The sequence below is a fragment of the Salvia hispanica genome, chromosome 3 (genome assembly GCF_029641045.1).
Source record: "Salvia hispanica isolate PSC_SH4W2 chromosome 3, Shi_PSC_v1, whole genome shotgun sequence".
Taxonomy (NCBI): Eukaryota; Viridiplantae; Streptophyta; class Magnoliopsida; order Lamiales; family Lamiaceae; genus Salvia; species Salvia hispanica.
This window is the reverse complement of record NC_142694.1, coordinates 20,183,610-20,198,772: the sequence shown is the minus strand read 5'-3', so window position 1 is coordinate 20,198,772 and position 15,163 is coordinate 20,183,610. Positions and strand designations below refer to the sequence as shown.

General features: G+C 37.2%; 3 protein-coding genes across 11 annotated transcripts; all 3 read right to left on the bottom strand.

Moving 5' to 3' along the window:
• Positions 1-269: 269 nt before the first annotated feature.
• LOC125213452 (putative protein phosphatase 2C 28) lies at positions 270-2,395 on the bottom strand. The gene is made up of 6 exons (XM_048114011.2): positions 2,250-2,395; positions 2,060-2,107; positions 1,947-1,988; positions 1,359-1,571; positions 902-1,175; positions 270-697 (listed from the first exon to the last, which is right to left on the bottom strand). The coding sequence occupies exons 1-6, from the start codon at positions 2,277-2,279 to the stop codon at positions 402-404; spliced, it is 903 nt and encodes a 300-aa protein (XP_047969968.1). The 5' UTR covers positions 2,280-2,395; the 3' UTR covers positions 270-401.
• Positions 2,396-7,912: 5,517 nt separating this feature from the next.
• Positions 7,913-8,982, bottom strand: LOC125216568 (putative germin-like protein 2-2). Of its 9 annotated transcripts, none has more exons than XM_089069282.1 (2): positions 8,871-8,982; positions 7,913-8,451 (listed from the first exon to the last, which is right to left on the bottom strand). In XM_089069282.1, exons 1-2 carry the CDS (start codon positions 8,980-8,982, stop codon positions 7,913-7,915), a joined length of 651 nt encoding a protein of 216 aa, XP_088925408.1. The 9 variants fall into 9 exon arrangements, with proteins under 9 accessions (XP_088925408.1, XP_088925407.1, XP_088925409.1 ...); XM_089069281.1 differs by having other exon boundaries at positions 7,913-8,499; positions 8,874-8,982; XM_089069283.1 differs by having other exon boundaries at positions 7,913-8,459; positions 8,879-8,982.
• A 2,502-nt stretch (positions 8,983-11,484) lies between these two features.
• On the bottom strand, positions 11,485-13,361 carry LOC125211045 (tubulin beta-7 chain-like). Its single transcript, XM_048110724.2, has 3 exons — positions 12,945-13,361; positions 12,449-12,718; positions 11,485-12,317 (listed from the first exon to the last, which is right to left on the bottom strand). The coding sequence occupies exons 1-3, from the start codon at positions 13,336-13,338 to the stop codon at positions 11,644-11,646; spliced, it is 1,338 nt and encodes a 445-aa protein (XP_047966681.1). The 5' UTR covers positions 13,339-13,361; the 3' UTR covers positions 11,485-11,643.
• Between the last annotated feature and the right edge of the window lie 1,802 nt (positions 13,362-15,163).

The following is a 15,163-nucleotide window of genomic DNA, read 5'->3' as shown; positions in this document are numbered from 1 at the left end:
TTGTATTGGCTACGTCCACTGAAACAAAAAAAAAAATTGTATTTAGATTGTTTTCTGATTACAGAGTTATCTAATATTCTTCTATATAAAACAATTAAAGCCAACATTTAACTAGCGGCAAACTATACTTAACTTCTATATAAAATAATTAAAACCCCCGTTTAACTAGCGGCAAACTATACAGTTTCAAAGCACAATAACTATCTTTTTGTAAAAACACAAAAATAGAGTCGGATTTGGAAACTACTATTTAAATAACTACTCCACAATTTAGAACGTGAAATTAGTTGCGACACATATTCATATTAAAGTCAGAAATTGATAGTCAGAGCGAGTTACTAGACTACCTTGACTAGAAAAGACAAAACATTAGTCTATTTTAGAGTATATGTAAAATATTGTCAATCTTGAAACAAGACAACGACGCATGAAATGTCATCTTTGGAGCCCCTTGAAAGTGCCTGATTGATCAAGTCTTTTGCAGCCTCACCACCATCCTTCATTCCTCTTATGCAATCCACAGCTTCTTCATTCGACATTACATGCCACACTCCATCGCTCGCTAATACAATGAACTCTGTGTGTTCATCAATCGTCTCTATAGCAATATCCGGTCTCGATGTAATGTGAGCCTTGAGCCGCCCGTCTCCAAACGCCCTCGTCATTGCAAGTTGCCCGTCCACCCTCGGCACATTCCCTGCAATTGCTAATTTATTCAATCCAATTTCACGTTTTAATCCCTTGGTCCTATGAAAATAGACCACTTTTGCAATTTGGTCATTATTCCACCAAAGGAACAACTTTTAATTTAGAAACCACTGTAATATTCCAACCACATATTTCACTAATCGCACGTTAAAATCTGTGTCGCTTCAAAACTGTGTACTATTAAAATTGATACCCGGTTTATGGGACACGAACCCGCCCTTGCTCTCAACCATTTTCTTCTCCTTCAAGGCCTCATGGTCCACCGACACCTGCTTCGCCTCCCCATTTCTACACACCACGGCGCGTGAATCGCCAATGTTCGCCACAACCACCTTCTCTCCGTCGATCACTATCGCCGTCACCGCAGTTGAACCGCCTCGGGAACCCACCACATTCTCGAGGATATCTTTGTCCGTCTCCTCATAAGCCCTCCTAACTGCTTCTTTTGGGCTTCTCCAAAAATCAGGCTGCTCATCACAAATATTTTCTTGATACATAGTAATAGTGAATTACTTAGAAATAGTTGTAATCTCTAACTTTAATAGCTTCACAAGAATTTCACTACTATTTTCATATTTGTACTCCCCTTATGCATGAATAATTTTATTAACTTTTGTCTAAAAAATATACTCCACTAATTAAGTAATGACCTGATTCAATATATTATGAAATAGGTGAGTTTGTAGATATTGGGCGACATCGCGGCCGGAATGGCCGTCGAAAATGGCGTATAAACCGAGGTCGTGGCCGTCGATTTTCTTGCACGTCGCGACCAAACAGTCCTCCATTCCATGCTTCATTTTCCCTTCCACTAAATGGCAGCCATGAGAGACATGCCGTTTCTCCCTCTTCCTGTTTTCCTCCTAAAACCAATGAATATTTGGTGATAGAGCTATGTTTAAAAACATTATAAGAACTGTGCGACAAACCCATATTTTCTTTTTGGTCCGTCTCACAGAAATAGGCCATATTCATTTACGATTATCTTTTTTTCTCATTCTCTTTTACTTTATCATTTAAAGTCTATCTAATTTCAACCACTTTCTCATTTTATTTTACTTTATCAATTAAACATTAAAATTCATGACCTATTTCTATGAGACCGGGGGAGTACAAAAAATTCCAGCATATATTTGCGAAACCAAAAAATGTGCAACCTCAATGGAGAATGAAGTCGACAAACACTAAGAAAATCATGTTGAAAAGGTTTAGGTGGTATAAAAAAAATAATGTCCAACCTTGAGAATGGCTGACATGATATCATCGGGTGTTTGGCTCCTCTGCAAATTAGGATAATCATTAACATCACAAATCCAATATATAGTAGATGCAGTGATACATACATACGTACCTTAATCTTAATGACGTCAGCCTCACTATTCGAAACCGATCTTTCCCTCTGAAATCCAAATATCCAATTTAATTAGACTCAACAATATCTAACTCTGTTACATTTTGACTAGACAAAAGAAAAGAAGAAAGCAGCATCATATCAAATATGTTGGGAGTGGAATTTTGTCGGAAATTCAATGAAACCAGACCTTAACCGTGACGATATCTGGGCCGTCCATTTTCGACGATTTTGATTTGATTTGTTGGTCGGACTATAGGATGCTGCGTTATTTATTGCGGTGGATTAACTGACACGTGGCGGAGCGTGAGAAGGCGGCGGAGTGGGTGTCTTCCGCCGTTTGATCTCCATTTTACAGCTTGCTGAAATCTGAGCCTAACTGCATCTCTGCTGCCATGGCCGAATTGTTTTTTCAGAATGAAAATAAGTGGAGAATACCACAAGCCCAACCCATTCTACACTTTCTGTGTTCTATTCAAATATCAAAACACTACTCCCTCCATCTCATAGAGTAGGCCATTTGATATTCACATGAATTTTTATGCATCATTCATAAAGTAAAAAAAATGAGCTAAAAGGTTGAAATTGTGTAATAGAACCCATAAATAATAAAATAAAATAAAAAGAAAAAAATTTATTATAAATTTGTATGAAAAAAAAAGAAATATGACTTATTTCTATAGCAGGTATATTTGTAACGATGGATTGAGAAATTTAGCGTGTGGTTATTTAAAGTGATCTAGGCGCAGCTATGAGTTTATAAATACTTCACGCCTAATAGTACATGGTTTCCTGTTACCATTTTTTATCTATCTCACAAAATTAATTAATTTTTTATTAATGAATATATTTTCATCATATATTACATTATTAATTGAATAAGTCTTATTATCGACTAAAATTTTTAGTATATTTTCTTTGTTTTTTAATACTTTATCAATTTTTAATTAAAATTTGTATCATTGTCAAAGTCTCTCTATTTTTGAGAAACAGAGAGAATACTCCGTTCCATTCAAAATATCCATATTCTTGAATGACACAAGGTTTTAGAAGAGTCGTTAGGTGGAATTAGTAGAGAAAAAATTATAGTTAATTATTTTAATGAAGAGAAAAGAGAGAGAGATTTATTTTCAAATATAGAAAGTGGACATCTTGAATGAGGCAAACTAAAAATGAAAGGTGGAAAACTTGAATAGGATGGAGGGAGTATTATTTTACTTCATCCATTCCATATAAATAAAAATTCTTTCTATTTTTGTCCATCCCATAAAAATAGTACACTAATTTGCTTTTGGTAAAATGAGGGTGGAATGGAGGTTGGAATGAAATGAAGATAGGAATGAAATGTCAATTTTCTTGGATTTCCTTTGCATTTTCATCCATTCACTCATTCATTCTATCACACCAAGCAAATGAATAGAATGAAAGTAGGAATCACATTCCATTCCACCATTCCATTCCATCATACCAAGAAGCCCCTTTGATAAGGATCCATGTATTTTATGATCCATTTCCCAGGGATTTACCCATTGATGATGCTTGATCTAGGTATTTTTGTGAGATTGATTTTCTATTTAACAAAAAACAACAAAGATATAAAGAAATCCAACCACAAAAATTGAATCTAAACAAGAATGGATGAAAGATTAGGAATGGAAAACATGTGTATAATGATGAGATAAAATAGTTATGACCATAGGACCTTGACCAAAAGGATGGAAACAACCCTAGACAACTTTCAATAGCTATCACCCCTTGGCTCCACTACTCAATGGATACATCCCATTGATGCATACCTCTACTTGAATCAATCAATGATGGAAACAAGCAACCTTCAAGGAAGGAATTGGATACAATCCTCAGAGGAAAACTCTTTAGGGTAGAAACTTTAATTTAGCCAAAATCTAGGAAAAGAAATGACATCAAAAGGTATTTATACTAAGGGTCCAAAAATAGCAAATTTGGCCCACAAAATCTAAGTATCGGAAAATCCACCCGGTTGGGTGAATTGCGGGGTGCAAAACACCCGGTCGGGTGTTCGTTCTGGACTCTCCCTTCGCCATTCGCCATTTCACCCGGTCGGGTGATTTTCAGAGTGAAAACACCCGCCCGAGTGTTCCTTCTGGAGCTCACCGCCTTTCTCTGCGCGGCTTCAGTAAATCGTCCATAACTCTCTCCACCGGACTCTGATCGAGGCGTGCAAGGTACCCACGTGAAGCTCTTTCGAGGAGGAAGACATTGGTGGCACTTTCAGAGCATTTGGATGCCATCTCGATAGGCGGAATACTTATTGAATCCAGCTGCATGTGCAAATTTTGACGTACGGCTTCCTCCTTCCCCGGTTGGCCTTCATTTTTTAGCACGATCTTCACCGGCGGCTCCTCCATTTTCATAGGCTCCTCCCGCGTGGCTTTTTGAATGAACGTAGCAAGTCCTTCTAGAAGCCGCCTCGTCACAGCCCTCGTTGTGGGTCCGCCACATGAGTTCGTATCACCCTTAGTCTTTAATGTGGTGGATTTCATTCTCTATTAAGAATGCTTCAATTACATTTCTGTTATATCTGTATTACTTAATAGTATATTAAAATTCGTGTCATCCCAAAAGTTTGTTTTTTTTTTATTTGGACGGGCGTTATACTCTAGACTTCAATAACCATTTGTTTGCATTGTTTGAGAGCTTAATTAGAATTTAGATCGTGTATTGTATTTTTGAATATATATAGTACTCCATAGATATACCCTGAACTTATATCGGAGTAAATTGTAGAAATTTGAATAGTCTGGTCAAGTGAGACAAAGTTAAAGACAGATAGATTAGATATTCCATGCATATACCTCAATTATATATAGAATTCCTCTTGAGTAATTTGCTATTGTATTACTCCAGCTCCAAGTAAGATGACCTCTTCCTTGGGTAGCACGAGATTTTATGTAACTTTATTTAGTGTGTTAAGTGAAGAAAATAAAGTAAGAAAGATGAAATAAAATAAAGATAATATGTTTCCATTTTTAGTAATAAGTCATCTTGGTTAGGACAAACTAAAAAGAAAGTGGGTTATCTTTAGTAGGAAGAAGGGAATATATGTGTCACGACCGCCCTTCTAAGGTTACATAAATGCGGGCGATCGCAACTTAAAAAGACTTAAATGCAAACGAAGAAAGGACTAGGGTTTCATCAAAGGATTTGAACAATGTATTTAATGAATGGTTAACAACAAGAAAAAAAAATCAGAATAACGCTTTGACAGTTAAATTTAATGGATAACAACAATCATCATAAATGATCAAAACGGCAAGGGTTCAATGTAATCCAAAACATATCATGTCTCTAGGTTCTAAATGAAAATTAATATAGTTTCAAGATCAACCAACGATAAGTACAACATGTTTCAGCGGAAGCATCCAAGAGAAGAGTGAAGTCATGTGTGAAGACACAACGACACTCGGAGTTTCAAGGCAACCATAGTATTTTAATTAAATTGCTCAACACCACCAACCGCTTGTCGCCAGCTCAACCTGCACATAAGGAAAACACATGCAGGGCTGAGTATTTTGAAATATCCAGTGGACTCATGCCAAAAACATTTTTATAGTTATGCCATCCATATCATAGTGAACTCGAGTTTTTTGCATTAAGAAAAGAATATCATCGAGTATCACAAAATAATTTCATAGACTGGCCAGTCAAATCAATCTCCCCCATTTTCTCATCAATCCATCGATCACAATATTTCCATGGTGCGACGAAAGTGTGGCCACACTATTCGCCCACGAGACCAGCCGACTAGCAAGGAAGGCTCCCAGTCTCAACCGTGTACACTAGCCTGATAGGATTTGCGGCCCTAATCAGACCCGAATTCGTTTATATAGTCCTATAGCCTGATGGAGTGAACTCACAAACTAGGCATTAGACAACATAGCCCTATAGCCTAATGGAGCGAACTCACAAACTAGGCATCAGACACACAACATCATCAAAACAATCATAGGCATGACATAACATTTTAAACCACCCTTATAACACTGTAATCATAATTTCAAAATATAAAAGAGTTAAGGAAATAAAGCCCACCTCGACTGCTCAAATTTCAAGTACTTTCTTCCCTTTGCTATCATGCTTCGTGCGCGAGTTATCACCTTTAGATAATATGTATCACAAATCAGCCCCAATCAACGAACTCGAAATCATGCATGCCCCCAAATGTTTCCCTTTTTCCACCGATTGGTTTTATATTAACATTCACAACCAAGGCATGTTCATCATATCAATTTATTCATACTTCAATGTCAGATTTACCATCACAAATGATCACGCATGAGTGTTCTTCGCACAACACGCGTCATACACACACATCGACACACACACGTACACACCGACACACACACACACATGCTGCCCTTTCATCAATTGTTTTCCCCCATTTCACTCGATCTATATGCATGAAGGTTAAAGAACACCGATTAATCGGTTAGATGAGAATAGATAGATCAAAAGTACCTTTTCTTGATGGCAACAAATACTAGAACAAGGATTTACTTTAGTTCTTCAACGAATCTTGAGGCTTCAACGAAAATTCTTTTCAAAGGATGAAGAATTCTTGGTGAAAAGTAGAAGAAAAATTGAGAGAGAGTGGGAGAGAGGGAGGTGTGAGAGAGGGAGTGAGAGATGCGTGTAGTTTGGCTAGGATTAGGGTTTTTTCTCTCTTATTTATAGAGTTCAAGAATATAATCCCACAATTAAACAAATAAAGATTTGAGAAGATATGAGAAGGAGAGTGCGTGAATTATGGGGAGAAATAAGGGGATTTCAAATTCTATGCTAATTAATTAGCATATGAATTAATTCTCGCGGAGTGAAATAAAATATCACGGAGCAGAATAAAAATAATAAATCCCACTATTAAAACAAGGAGTAGGCGATTTCTGCCTATTTAATATATGTGGGATTTATTTAAATTTTCACGGAGAGCAAGATATCACGGAGCAAAATAAAAATAATAATTCCCACAATAAAAATATGGGAATATGCGTGAATTTGAGGCCCTCCCACAAGAAATCAATTTCAAATCCTAATTTAAATAGGATATGACAAGATTTGCTATGATATTTGAATTTATTCATGGAAGGGAATAAATAAGAGATCAAATAATATAATAAATAATTCTTTCTCCCCATAAATATGGGAATTTCGAAATCTCCCTAGGAACAAGCATGAGGTCGATTTTCTCATGAAGAAAATAAGGATAATTGGTTATTGGATTTAATTTGGATAAATATCCCAAACAAATAATTAAATCCAAGAAAATAGAATTCCTTTCCAATAAATCATAGTGGCCGAAAATTCCAAATAAAATGTGTATGATATTTATGGATAATCCTATTCAATCTCACTCGCCCTTAGGAAATAATTCACCACGATTTGTTTCCCCCGCATCAATTATTCACAGCCACGTCACATATTCAACGATATTGACTATTCAACAACCACGTCATTCCTTCAACAATATTGATTATTCAACAACCAAATCTCAACTCCAAGTCACAATTAGGTCTCAAAGAAATCATGCAATTAATTCACTCATCATTTAATCTACACACTTCACGGCATTAAAAGCATTTAATGCAAAAATTTTATGATTCGAAAATTAAAGTTTAAAAAGTGGAGCATTACAATATGTGTGCTTTTACATGAAATATAAACAAGAAGTGGATTGGAAGGAACACAAAAAGTTTTTTACTTGAATTCTTTATTCTTCGAGAAACTATTAATACACCAACAATCCCAAATAAAATGTGGAAACGAACTCAAATAAAGATTATAATTATATGTAACAAAATTCAAGACAATAATAGCCTAGAATTTGGACATGATCGAATCAACCGTCTTAGTATCAACTTGGAAAGCCTTGGCAAGAAGATCATTAGGAATCTTAGGGTTGGATCCAAATATCGAATTCGCAACCGTAATAACACCGGGGCTCTGGCTACTCAGCCCTGCAATGGCGACAGCGTTACCGGTCCCCTTGTTGCGTTGGAAATGGACAAGTCCCTCCGGAAACACAAAAACATCACCTTCGTTTAGTACTTTGGTCATTAGATGATTTTCAGGATTGGAGGTCACAAACCCGACCTCAAATGTTCCTTGAATAACCGTGAAAATTTCCGTTGCACGAGGATGGGTGTGGGGCGGGTTGACCCCACCTGGCAAAAAGTCCAGACGGGCTATTGAGATTCCAAGGGTGTTTAGCCCCGGAATCTGTAAGACCGTCACGGGGGTGACTTTTGATCCCAAGGGATTCGAGGCGTTTCCCGAGAGATGGAGCCCACTAAAGGAGAAGTCTTTTGCTTGAACCGAATTAGGGTTTTTGCATGGGAAACCATTCATCAACACCGGCCTTGATAGATTGGAGAAGAGTGGTGCGGCGCTGCCATGGACTAGCACTACATATACATAGTTCAATTGTGAATAATAATTGTAGTCAAATTAATCAATCAACTCAATCTTGTTTTAGAACATATACACAACTCAAACTAATTCATGATTGAGATGATACTCCCCCAGTCTACCATTTAAAGAGCCTTTTTGACTCGGGACAGGTTCAAGAAATTGTTTGACTTTGTGAAGAAAAAGTAAATGGAAAAAGCGAATGGAATGTGAGACCTATTTTTAGTGGTATTAGTTTTATAATAGATTGAGTGGAAGGTGGGGTCTGCATATTAAAATAGAATAAAGTAAATGATTTTATAGATGGTGGACAATCCAAAATAGTAAAATGACTCTTTAAATGATGGATGGAAGAAGTAAAAATTACCACGGCTAGTATCAGCAACACATAAATCTTGGAGAGGACTTGGATCAGAAGCCAAGGCAACGAAATTACAACTTGCAATAAGCAGCCCCAGCAACACAAAATGGGATGACATTTGTATTGACTTTGTAAATTAAATTGAATAACTCGTATCAATTACGGGATATATAAGAGAATTAATGGACATGATTTTATAGGGATGCAGCATGCAACAATATTATTTAAAAGTTAATACTAATATTGTGCCGTCCTTACAAGAACAAGGAGCAGTATTTGTCATATTTATTTGGTGGTGTTATACAATTTGTGATGTAATCATCGATCGATCTTGTATGTTTAGTTGTTTTTTTATACTTCTTGTTTTTACTGAGGGCTGCACATGTTATCCATCGATTTACGTCCAACAATATTTGATATGTAAATGTATTTTTTCTACTTTGTGAGGGAATAGCATATTTTGGCTATGGTAGTTTGAGAAAATTGTCAAGATTATGATATAATCCACTATTTAATAAAGCTGTGGATCGAAAAAAAAATGACCATACCCAATGGTTTTTTTGGTAATATATCTACCCACTCGGTTTACAAAAATAGTTTCATTTGTAGACGACTGGTAAAGTAAGCTACTAGGAGTAAAAGTAGAGGTCACCACGGTTCAAGAACCGCCGGTTCCCGGTTCGGAACCGGCAGTTCAGGTTCAAAAAAATGTCGAACCTGAACCGGCCCGCCTAGGTTCCGGTGGTTCCGGTTCTTGAACCGGTTCAAACACGGTTCAAAACCGGTTCAAGACCGGCGATTTCTAGATGATTACGGGCTGGTTCCGGTTTGGACCGCCGGTTCAAGTTCGTTTTTTTTTTAAATTTATTCATTTATAGTACTAATTACAAATTACACCTTGTAGTTGTAGTCTTTTACTATCGAATAAATAAATAAAACGAGAATGACAATTGACAAATAGAGTAGAAGTCGACATTGGAGTTGAACAATTGGATTTTTATTGATACAATTATACAAATTTGAACGATATGTCGATATTACAAATACAAATGTTGAAAATTGAAATTACAAAAGAGTCAAAAGACTTAATACATAACATAATACATGCTTGTTAGCTTGTATAACAATTTAAATAATAAAACTTGAAGTAAAAAACAATAAATTATAAATGTAAATAGATACTCCCTCCGTCCCACATTTAGAGTCACTTATTGTTATGGCTCGGATTTTAAGAAAGAGTTGAAGTGTGTAATAAATGAAGTGAGATGGTGAAGTGTGTAATAAATGAAGTGAGATGGTAGAGTTGGTTGAAGGTGAGTCCCTTTTGATTTTTGTTTTGGTTTATTTTAATGTAGATAATGGTATTTTGATGTAATTTTGATGAAGAATGGAGTAAATTATATGAACAAATATGGAAAATTCTAAAAGTGACTCTTGAACTGGGACGGACTTTTATGGCAAAAAGTGACTCTTAATCTGGGACGGAGGGAGTAGTATATATATATACTTTTAGTCGACGAAGGAGATGTTTCTAGATAACTAAATTGAGGATACCTTTAGCAATTCAACCTTAATTGTTGAGTTTAATTTAACCATCAACAATCATGGTAGAATTGTCAAATGTCTCCCGGATTTAGTCTTATAGAGAAGTCTTCTTCACCGATTAGAGTATATACAAATACAATTATATAATTGTATTTTATATTTTAAAGTTGAAACAATTGAAAAAAAAAATATATGAATCAAAGTCCACATAGTTCTCTTACCTTACTTACCTATTCGGCAACCGTGAACCGGAACCGCGGTGACGGTTCGGAACCGGCAAACCGCCGGTTTCCGGCGAACCGCCAGTTACGGTTCTTCATTTCTTGAGAACTAAACCGGCCCGTCGGAACCGCCGAACCTTATCCGGTTCCGAACCGTCACCGCGGTTTCGGTTCACGGTTCCGAACTGCTGGTGACGGTTTCAGGCCGGTTCAGCCGGGCCGGTTCGGTTTGGTGACCTCTAAGTAAAAGTAGTTAAAGTGTGAGAGAAGAGAGAATAAGTAGGTAAAGTAGAAGAGAGAAACTTTCATTTTTAAAAATAGAACTATTTATTGTAGATATCCTAAAATGACAAAATAAGACTATATTTTTTGGACGAAAGAAGTATAATTTTTTGTATGGAAGCAATTATTTTGACTATGTCATGGGATGTCTTATCATAAAAAGTGTTGAAGCTTTGCATCACTATTATTCATTGACTTCGTTTCTTCCTTTCTGATTTAATTTGTACTCTCTTCATCTCATTCAAGATATCCATTTTCTATATTTGGAAATAAATAGTCCACTCATTAAACTAGTCAACTATTTTTTTCTCTACTTACTCCGTCTAACAACTCCTCATAAAAATCTCGTGTCACTCAAGAATGTGGACATTATGAGTGGGACGGAGGAAGTATATACTAATCTCATTGTCCAACAATACTCTCTTATAAAGTCTTGTTTCCATCCTCATTTTCCCACCTAAAATAGACAATTATTTGAACAACTTCGTCAGAGAAAAGGCCTCCAATTTCCATGGTGCACATATAGAGGGTATGCTCACCCTTGAGCAACTGAAATTTAGGATATAGAGTGGTAGATGGAACTTAATTAATTATAAGTGGGGTTCATAGCCTCCAAACATGATAACCATTTATTAGATACAAACATCCACATTAACTCAAATCACACAATAGAAACATTAACAACCATTAACATTTAACACACACCATGAGATCGATTCACACAAAAATCTTCAGGCACCGTCATCATCGTCCTCGTCCTCGTCCTCATACCCGTCCTCAGCGGCCGCGTCCTGGTACTGCTGGTACTCAGCGACGAGGTCATTCATGTTGCTCTCGGCCTCTGTGAACTCCATCTCATCCATCCCCTCCCCCGTGTACCAATGCAAGAAGGCCTTGCGCCGGAACATGGCCGTGAACTGCTCGCTCACGCGCCTGAACATCTCCTGGATCGACGTCGAATTCCCTATGAAGGTCGACGCCATGTTCAAGCCCTTGGGCGGGATGTCGCACACGCTCGACTTCACGTTGTTCGGGATCCACTCCACGAAGTAGGACGAGTTCTTGTTCTGGACGTTGATCATCTGCTCGTCCACCTCTTTCGTGCTCATCTTGCCCCGGAACATGGCCGAGGCCGTTAGGTAGCGGCCGTGGCGCGGGTCCGCCGCGCACATCATGTTCTTGGCGTCCCACATCTGCTGAGTCAGCTCTGGGACGGAGAGGGCCCGGTACTGCTGGGACCCCCTCGAGGTCAAGGGTGCAAACCCCACCATGAAGAAATGGAGGCGCGGGAATGGGATCAGGTTCACCGCCAGTTTCCTGAGGTCGGAGTTGAGCTGCCCCGGGAAACGGAGACAGCACGTGATGCCACTCATTGTCGCGGAGATCAAGTGGTTCAGATCACCAACTGAATTAAGCAGTGTTACATAAGACTTATATAATGATTTCAGTTCTTTTATTGTAATAGGGTATTATTATATTTATTTTTGTTTTATTTGCCAACATTTATGGCCTAATTTTGGAGATGGGGGTACTTACATGTAGGGGTGGAGAACTTGAGGGTGCGGAAGCATATGTCGTAGAGAGCCTCGTTGTCGAGAACCATACACTCGTCGGCGTTCTCAACGAGCTGGTGCACAGAGAGAGTGGCGTTGTAGGGCTCCACGACGGTGTCAGAGACCTTAGGAGAAGGGAAGACGGAAAATGTGAGCATCATACGGTCGGGATACTCCTCCCGGATCTTCGAAATGAGAAGGGTGCCCATGCCGGACCCGGTTCCTCCTCCCAAAGAGTGACACACTTGAAATCCTATATCATTCAAGACAAAAAAAAACACATAATCCACTAGTAACTGAGGTCTAGATATTTTCCCACTTCAATAAATGTCCGAGCTCAGCTCAGTCTCACTTCATTTCAAGGATGGGATGGGCCTGGCCTGAGGTGTGCTGGTATAGGTCACCCAGCCCAGTTGACAACTCTATAAAAAAATTCCAAAACAAGTCAAAGCAAAGAAAAATATGAATCGAAACCTAACCTTGCAAACAATCACAATTCTCAGCTTCCTTACGAACCACATCAAGCACGGAATCGATCAACTCCGCCCCCTCCGTGTAATGCCCCTTGGCCCAGTTATTCCCGGCCCCGGACTGGCCAAACACGAAGTTATCCGGCCGGAAAAGTTGGCCAAACGGGCCAGACCTGACCGAGTCCATAGTGCCCGGTTCAAGGTCCATGAGCACAGAGCGTGGGACGTACCTCCCGCCGCTGGCCTCATTGAAATAAACGTTGATCCTCTCAAGCTGGAGATCGGAGTCGCCGCTGTATTTCCCGATGCCGTCGATGGCATGCTCGCCGCATATCACCTCCCAGAATTTGGAGCCGATTTGGTTGCCACATTGGCCCCCTTGAATGTGCAAAATTTCTCTCATTTTTTTTTTTAAAATTCTGCTTTAGTATGTGATAATAGATTGTGTTTAAATAGCTGCTTTATCTAACCACCTAAAACCAATGTTGTTTAATTTGATATGTGACGATTTTAAGCTAACATGCAAGTTTCACGGAATAGTTCAAGAATGGGTTGATTTATTAATTTGGTGCCGTAATAATGTTTAATTAGAGTTTATGTTGTATAATTAACATATTTATTGCTGTGTTAAACACAATTTAAATCCATAACATAAATATTTCAACGATCGAACCACCTGAGTTAATTAGTTGGTACGTAGTTGTTAGCAAAATTCAGTGTTCACCAATTTTTAATTAATGGCGATTAACGATGGGAAGGATTGATGAGTTAGAAGGTTACATTTCAATTTTTCATATTAATAAGGAATTAATTAATGTGTCCATATTTATTTTAAGGGGATATTTTGGGGGGTAAATAGCAATTACTTAACTTATGCTAGACAACCTACCGGAATTAAGGTGGATACGACTACCAACAACGAAACAACAAGAACCAAAAGTAACACAACACGACTAAGATTTACCATGAAAAACTCTAATTAACTGGAGAATAAAACTAACTAATAAGTAAAACTATACAATTGTACTCCCTCCGTCCCAAGATAAGTGACTTGTATTCCTTTTTGGGGTGTCCCACTATAAGTGACATATTTCCATTTTTAGCAAAAAGTCATCTCTCTTACTTTATTCTCCACCTACTTTATTCTCTCTTCTCTCCTCTACTTTTCCCTCTCTCATACTTTACTCTCTCCACTTTAACTTATTTAAATACCATTCCTTAAATCCCGTGCCCAAAAAAAGTGGGTCACTTATTTTGGGACGGAGGGAGTAATACGTAAATTAATCAAGTGTATCATATCTAGAAAAAGTTGTTGAAATGTAGATGAAAAATGAGACTAATATCATTAAAGATTTCTTTTACTATAAATAGGAAAATAATAATTTTGGTGGGCGATGCAAAATAAAAAGAAATAAGATTATTTTTCATGGATGAAGGTAACAGAACAATTACTGAATTATATACCATAAATTATATTTCGTTGGACTAGTACATATAACTCAACTTTTGTATGTTTACGGTTTACCTCTCGTACGGTCGTACCCATTATTTGAAGCAGTGTTTTAAAAACCGGTTTGAACCGGTCCGGCCGTGAACCGGTGCTCATGCCGGTTCGACCGGAAACCAGGAATCGATTGAACCGGTTTTTTGACATTTTCAGCTTTTTTTCAAAAATCTGTGTCCAATGGGATTTGAACCATAGACCTCATGTATATAAGTCCAACTCCATTACTACTCCACCACTTCAATTGTTGTGGTATAATAGTAACTTTAATTATTCTTATAATCCATGAATAAATTTTCATTCATTCTATGATTAACTATTATTTTTATAAATTCATTAATTCATTATAATTAATTATAAATAAAATATGTTTATTAAATTTGTTATTTAATAAACTTTAATAGTAACTTATTACACTAAATTTCAATATTTTCATATATATTTAATTAAATTTAAGTTTTAATTATACTTATCTTCAATTAAGTTTAATAATATTTTATTTTTCACTAAATTATATAAAAATATATATGAAGATCAAAACTACATTTTATTATATAATAAATTTGATATATTTAATTATATATGCTACAGTAAAACGGTCTGACCAGTGATTGGACCGATCCGACCAGTTGAACCGTGAACCAATAACTTCATCAGTTCACTTGCCGGTCCGATTTTTAAATTGTGTAACATTAGCAACATGTTTATAGTTTGTTTGAAATTT

Coding starts and splice junctions, on each gene's coding strand:
- LOC125216568 (XM_089069281.1), bottom strand. CDS start 8,982: ATGTCATCCCATTTTGTGTTGCTGGGGCTGCTTATTGCAAGTTGTAAT. Junction 8,500..8,873: donor ATGTGTTGCTGATACTAGCC/GTGGTAATTTTT, acceptor ATGTATATGTAG/TGCTAGTCCATGGCAGCGCC.
- LOC125213452 (XM_048114011.2), bottom strand. CDS start 2,279: ATGGACGGCCCAGATATCGTCACGGTTAAG. Junction 2,108..2,249: donor CAGATATCGTCACGGTTAAG/GTCTGGTTTCAT, acceptor TTTGGATTTCAG/AGGGAAAGATCGGTTTCGAA. Junction 1,989..2,059: donor CTGACGTCATTAAGATTAAG/GTACGTATGTAT, acceptor CCTAATTTGCAG/AGGAGCCAAACACCCGATGA.
- LOC125211045 (XM_048110724.2), bottom strand. CDS start 13,338: ATGAGAGAAATTTTGCACATTCAAGGGGGCCAATGTGGCAACCAAATC. Junction 12,719..12,944: donor GAATTGTGATTGTTTGCAAG/GTTAGGTTTCGA, acceptor TGAATGATATAG/GATTTCAAGTGTGTCACTCT. Junction 12,318..12,448: donor CAAGTTCTCCACCCCTACAT/GTAAGTACCCCC, acceptor TGCTTAATTCAG/TTGGTGATCTGAACCACTTG.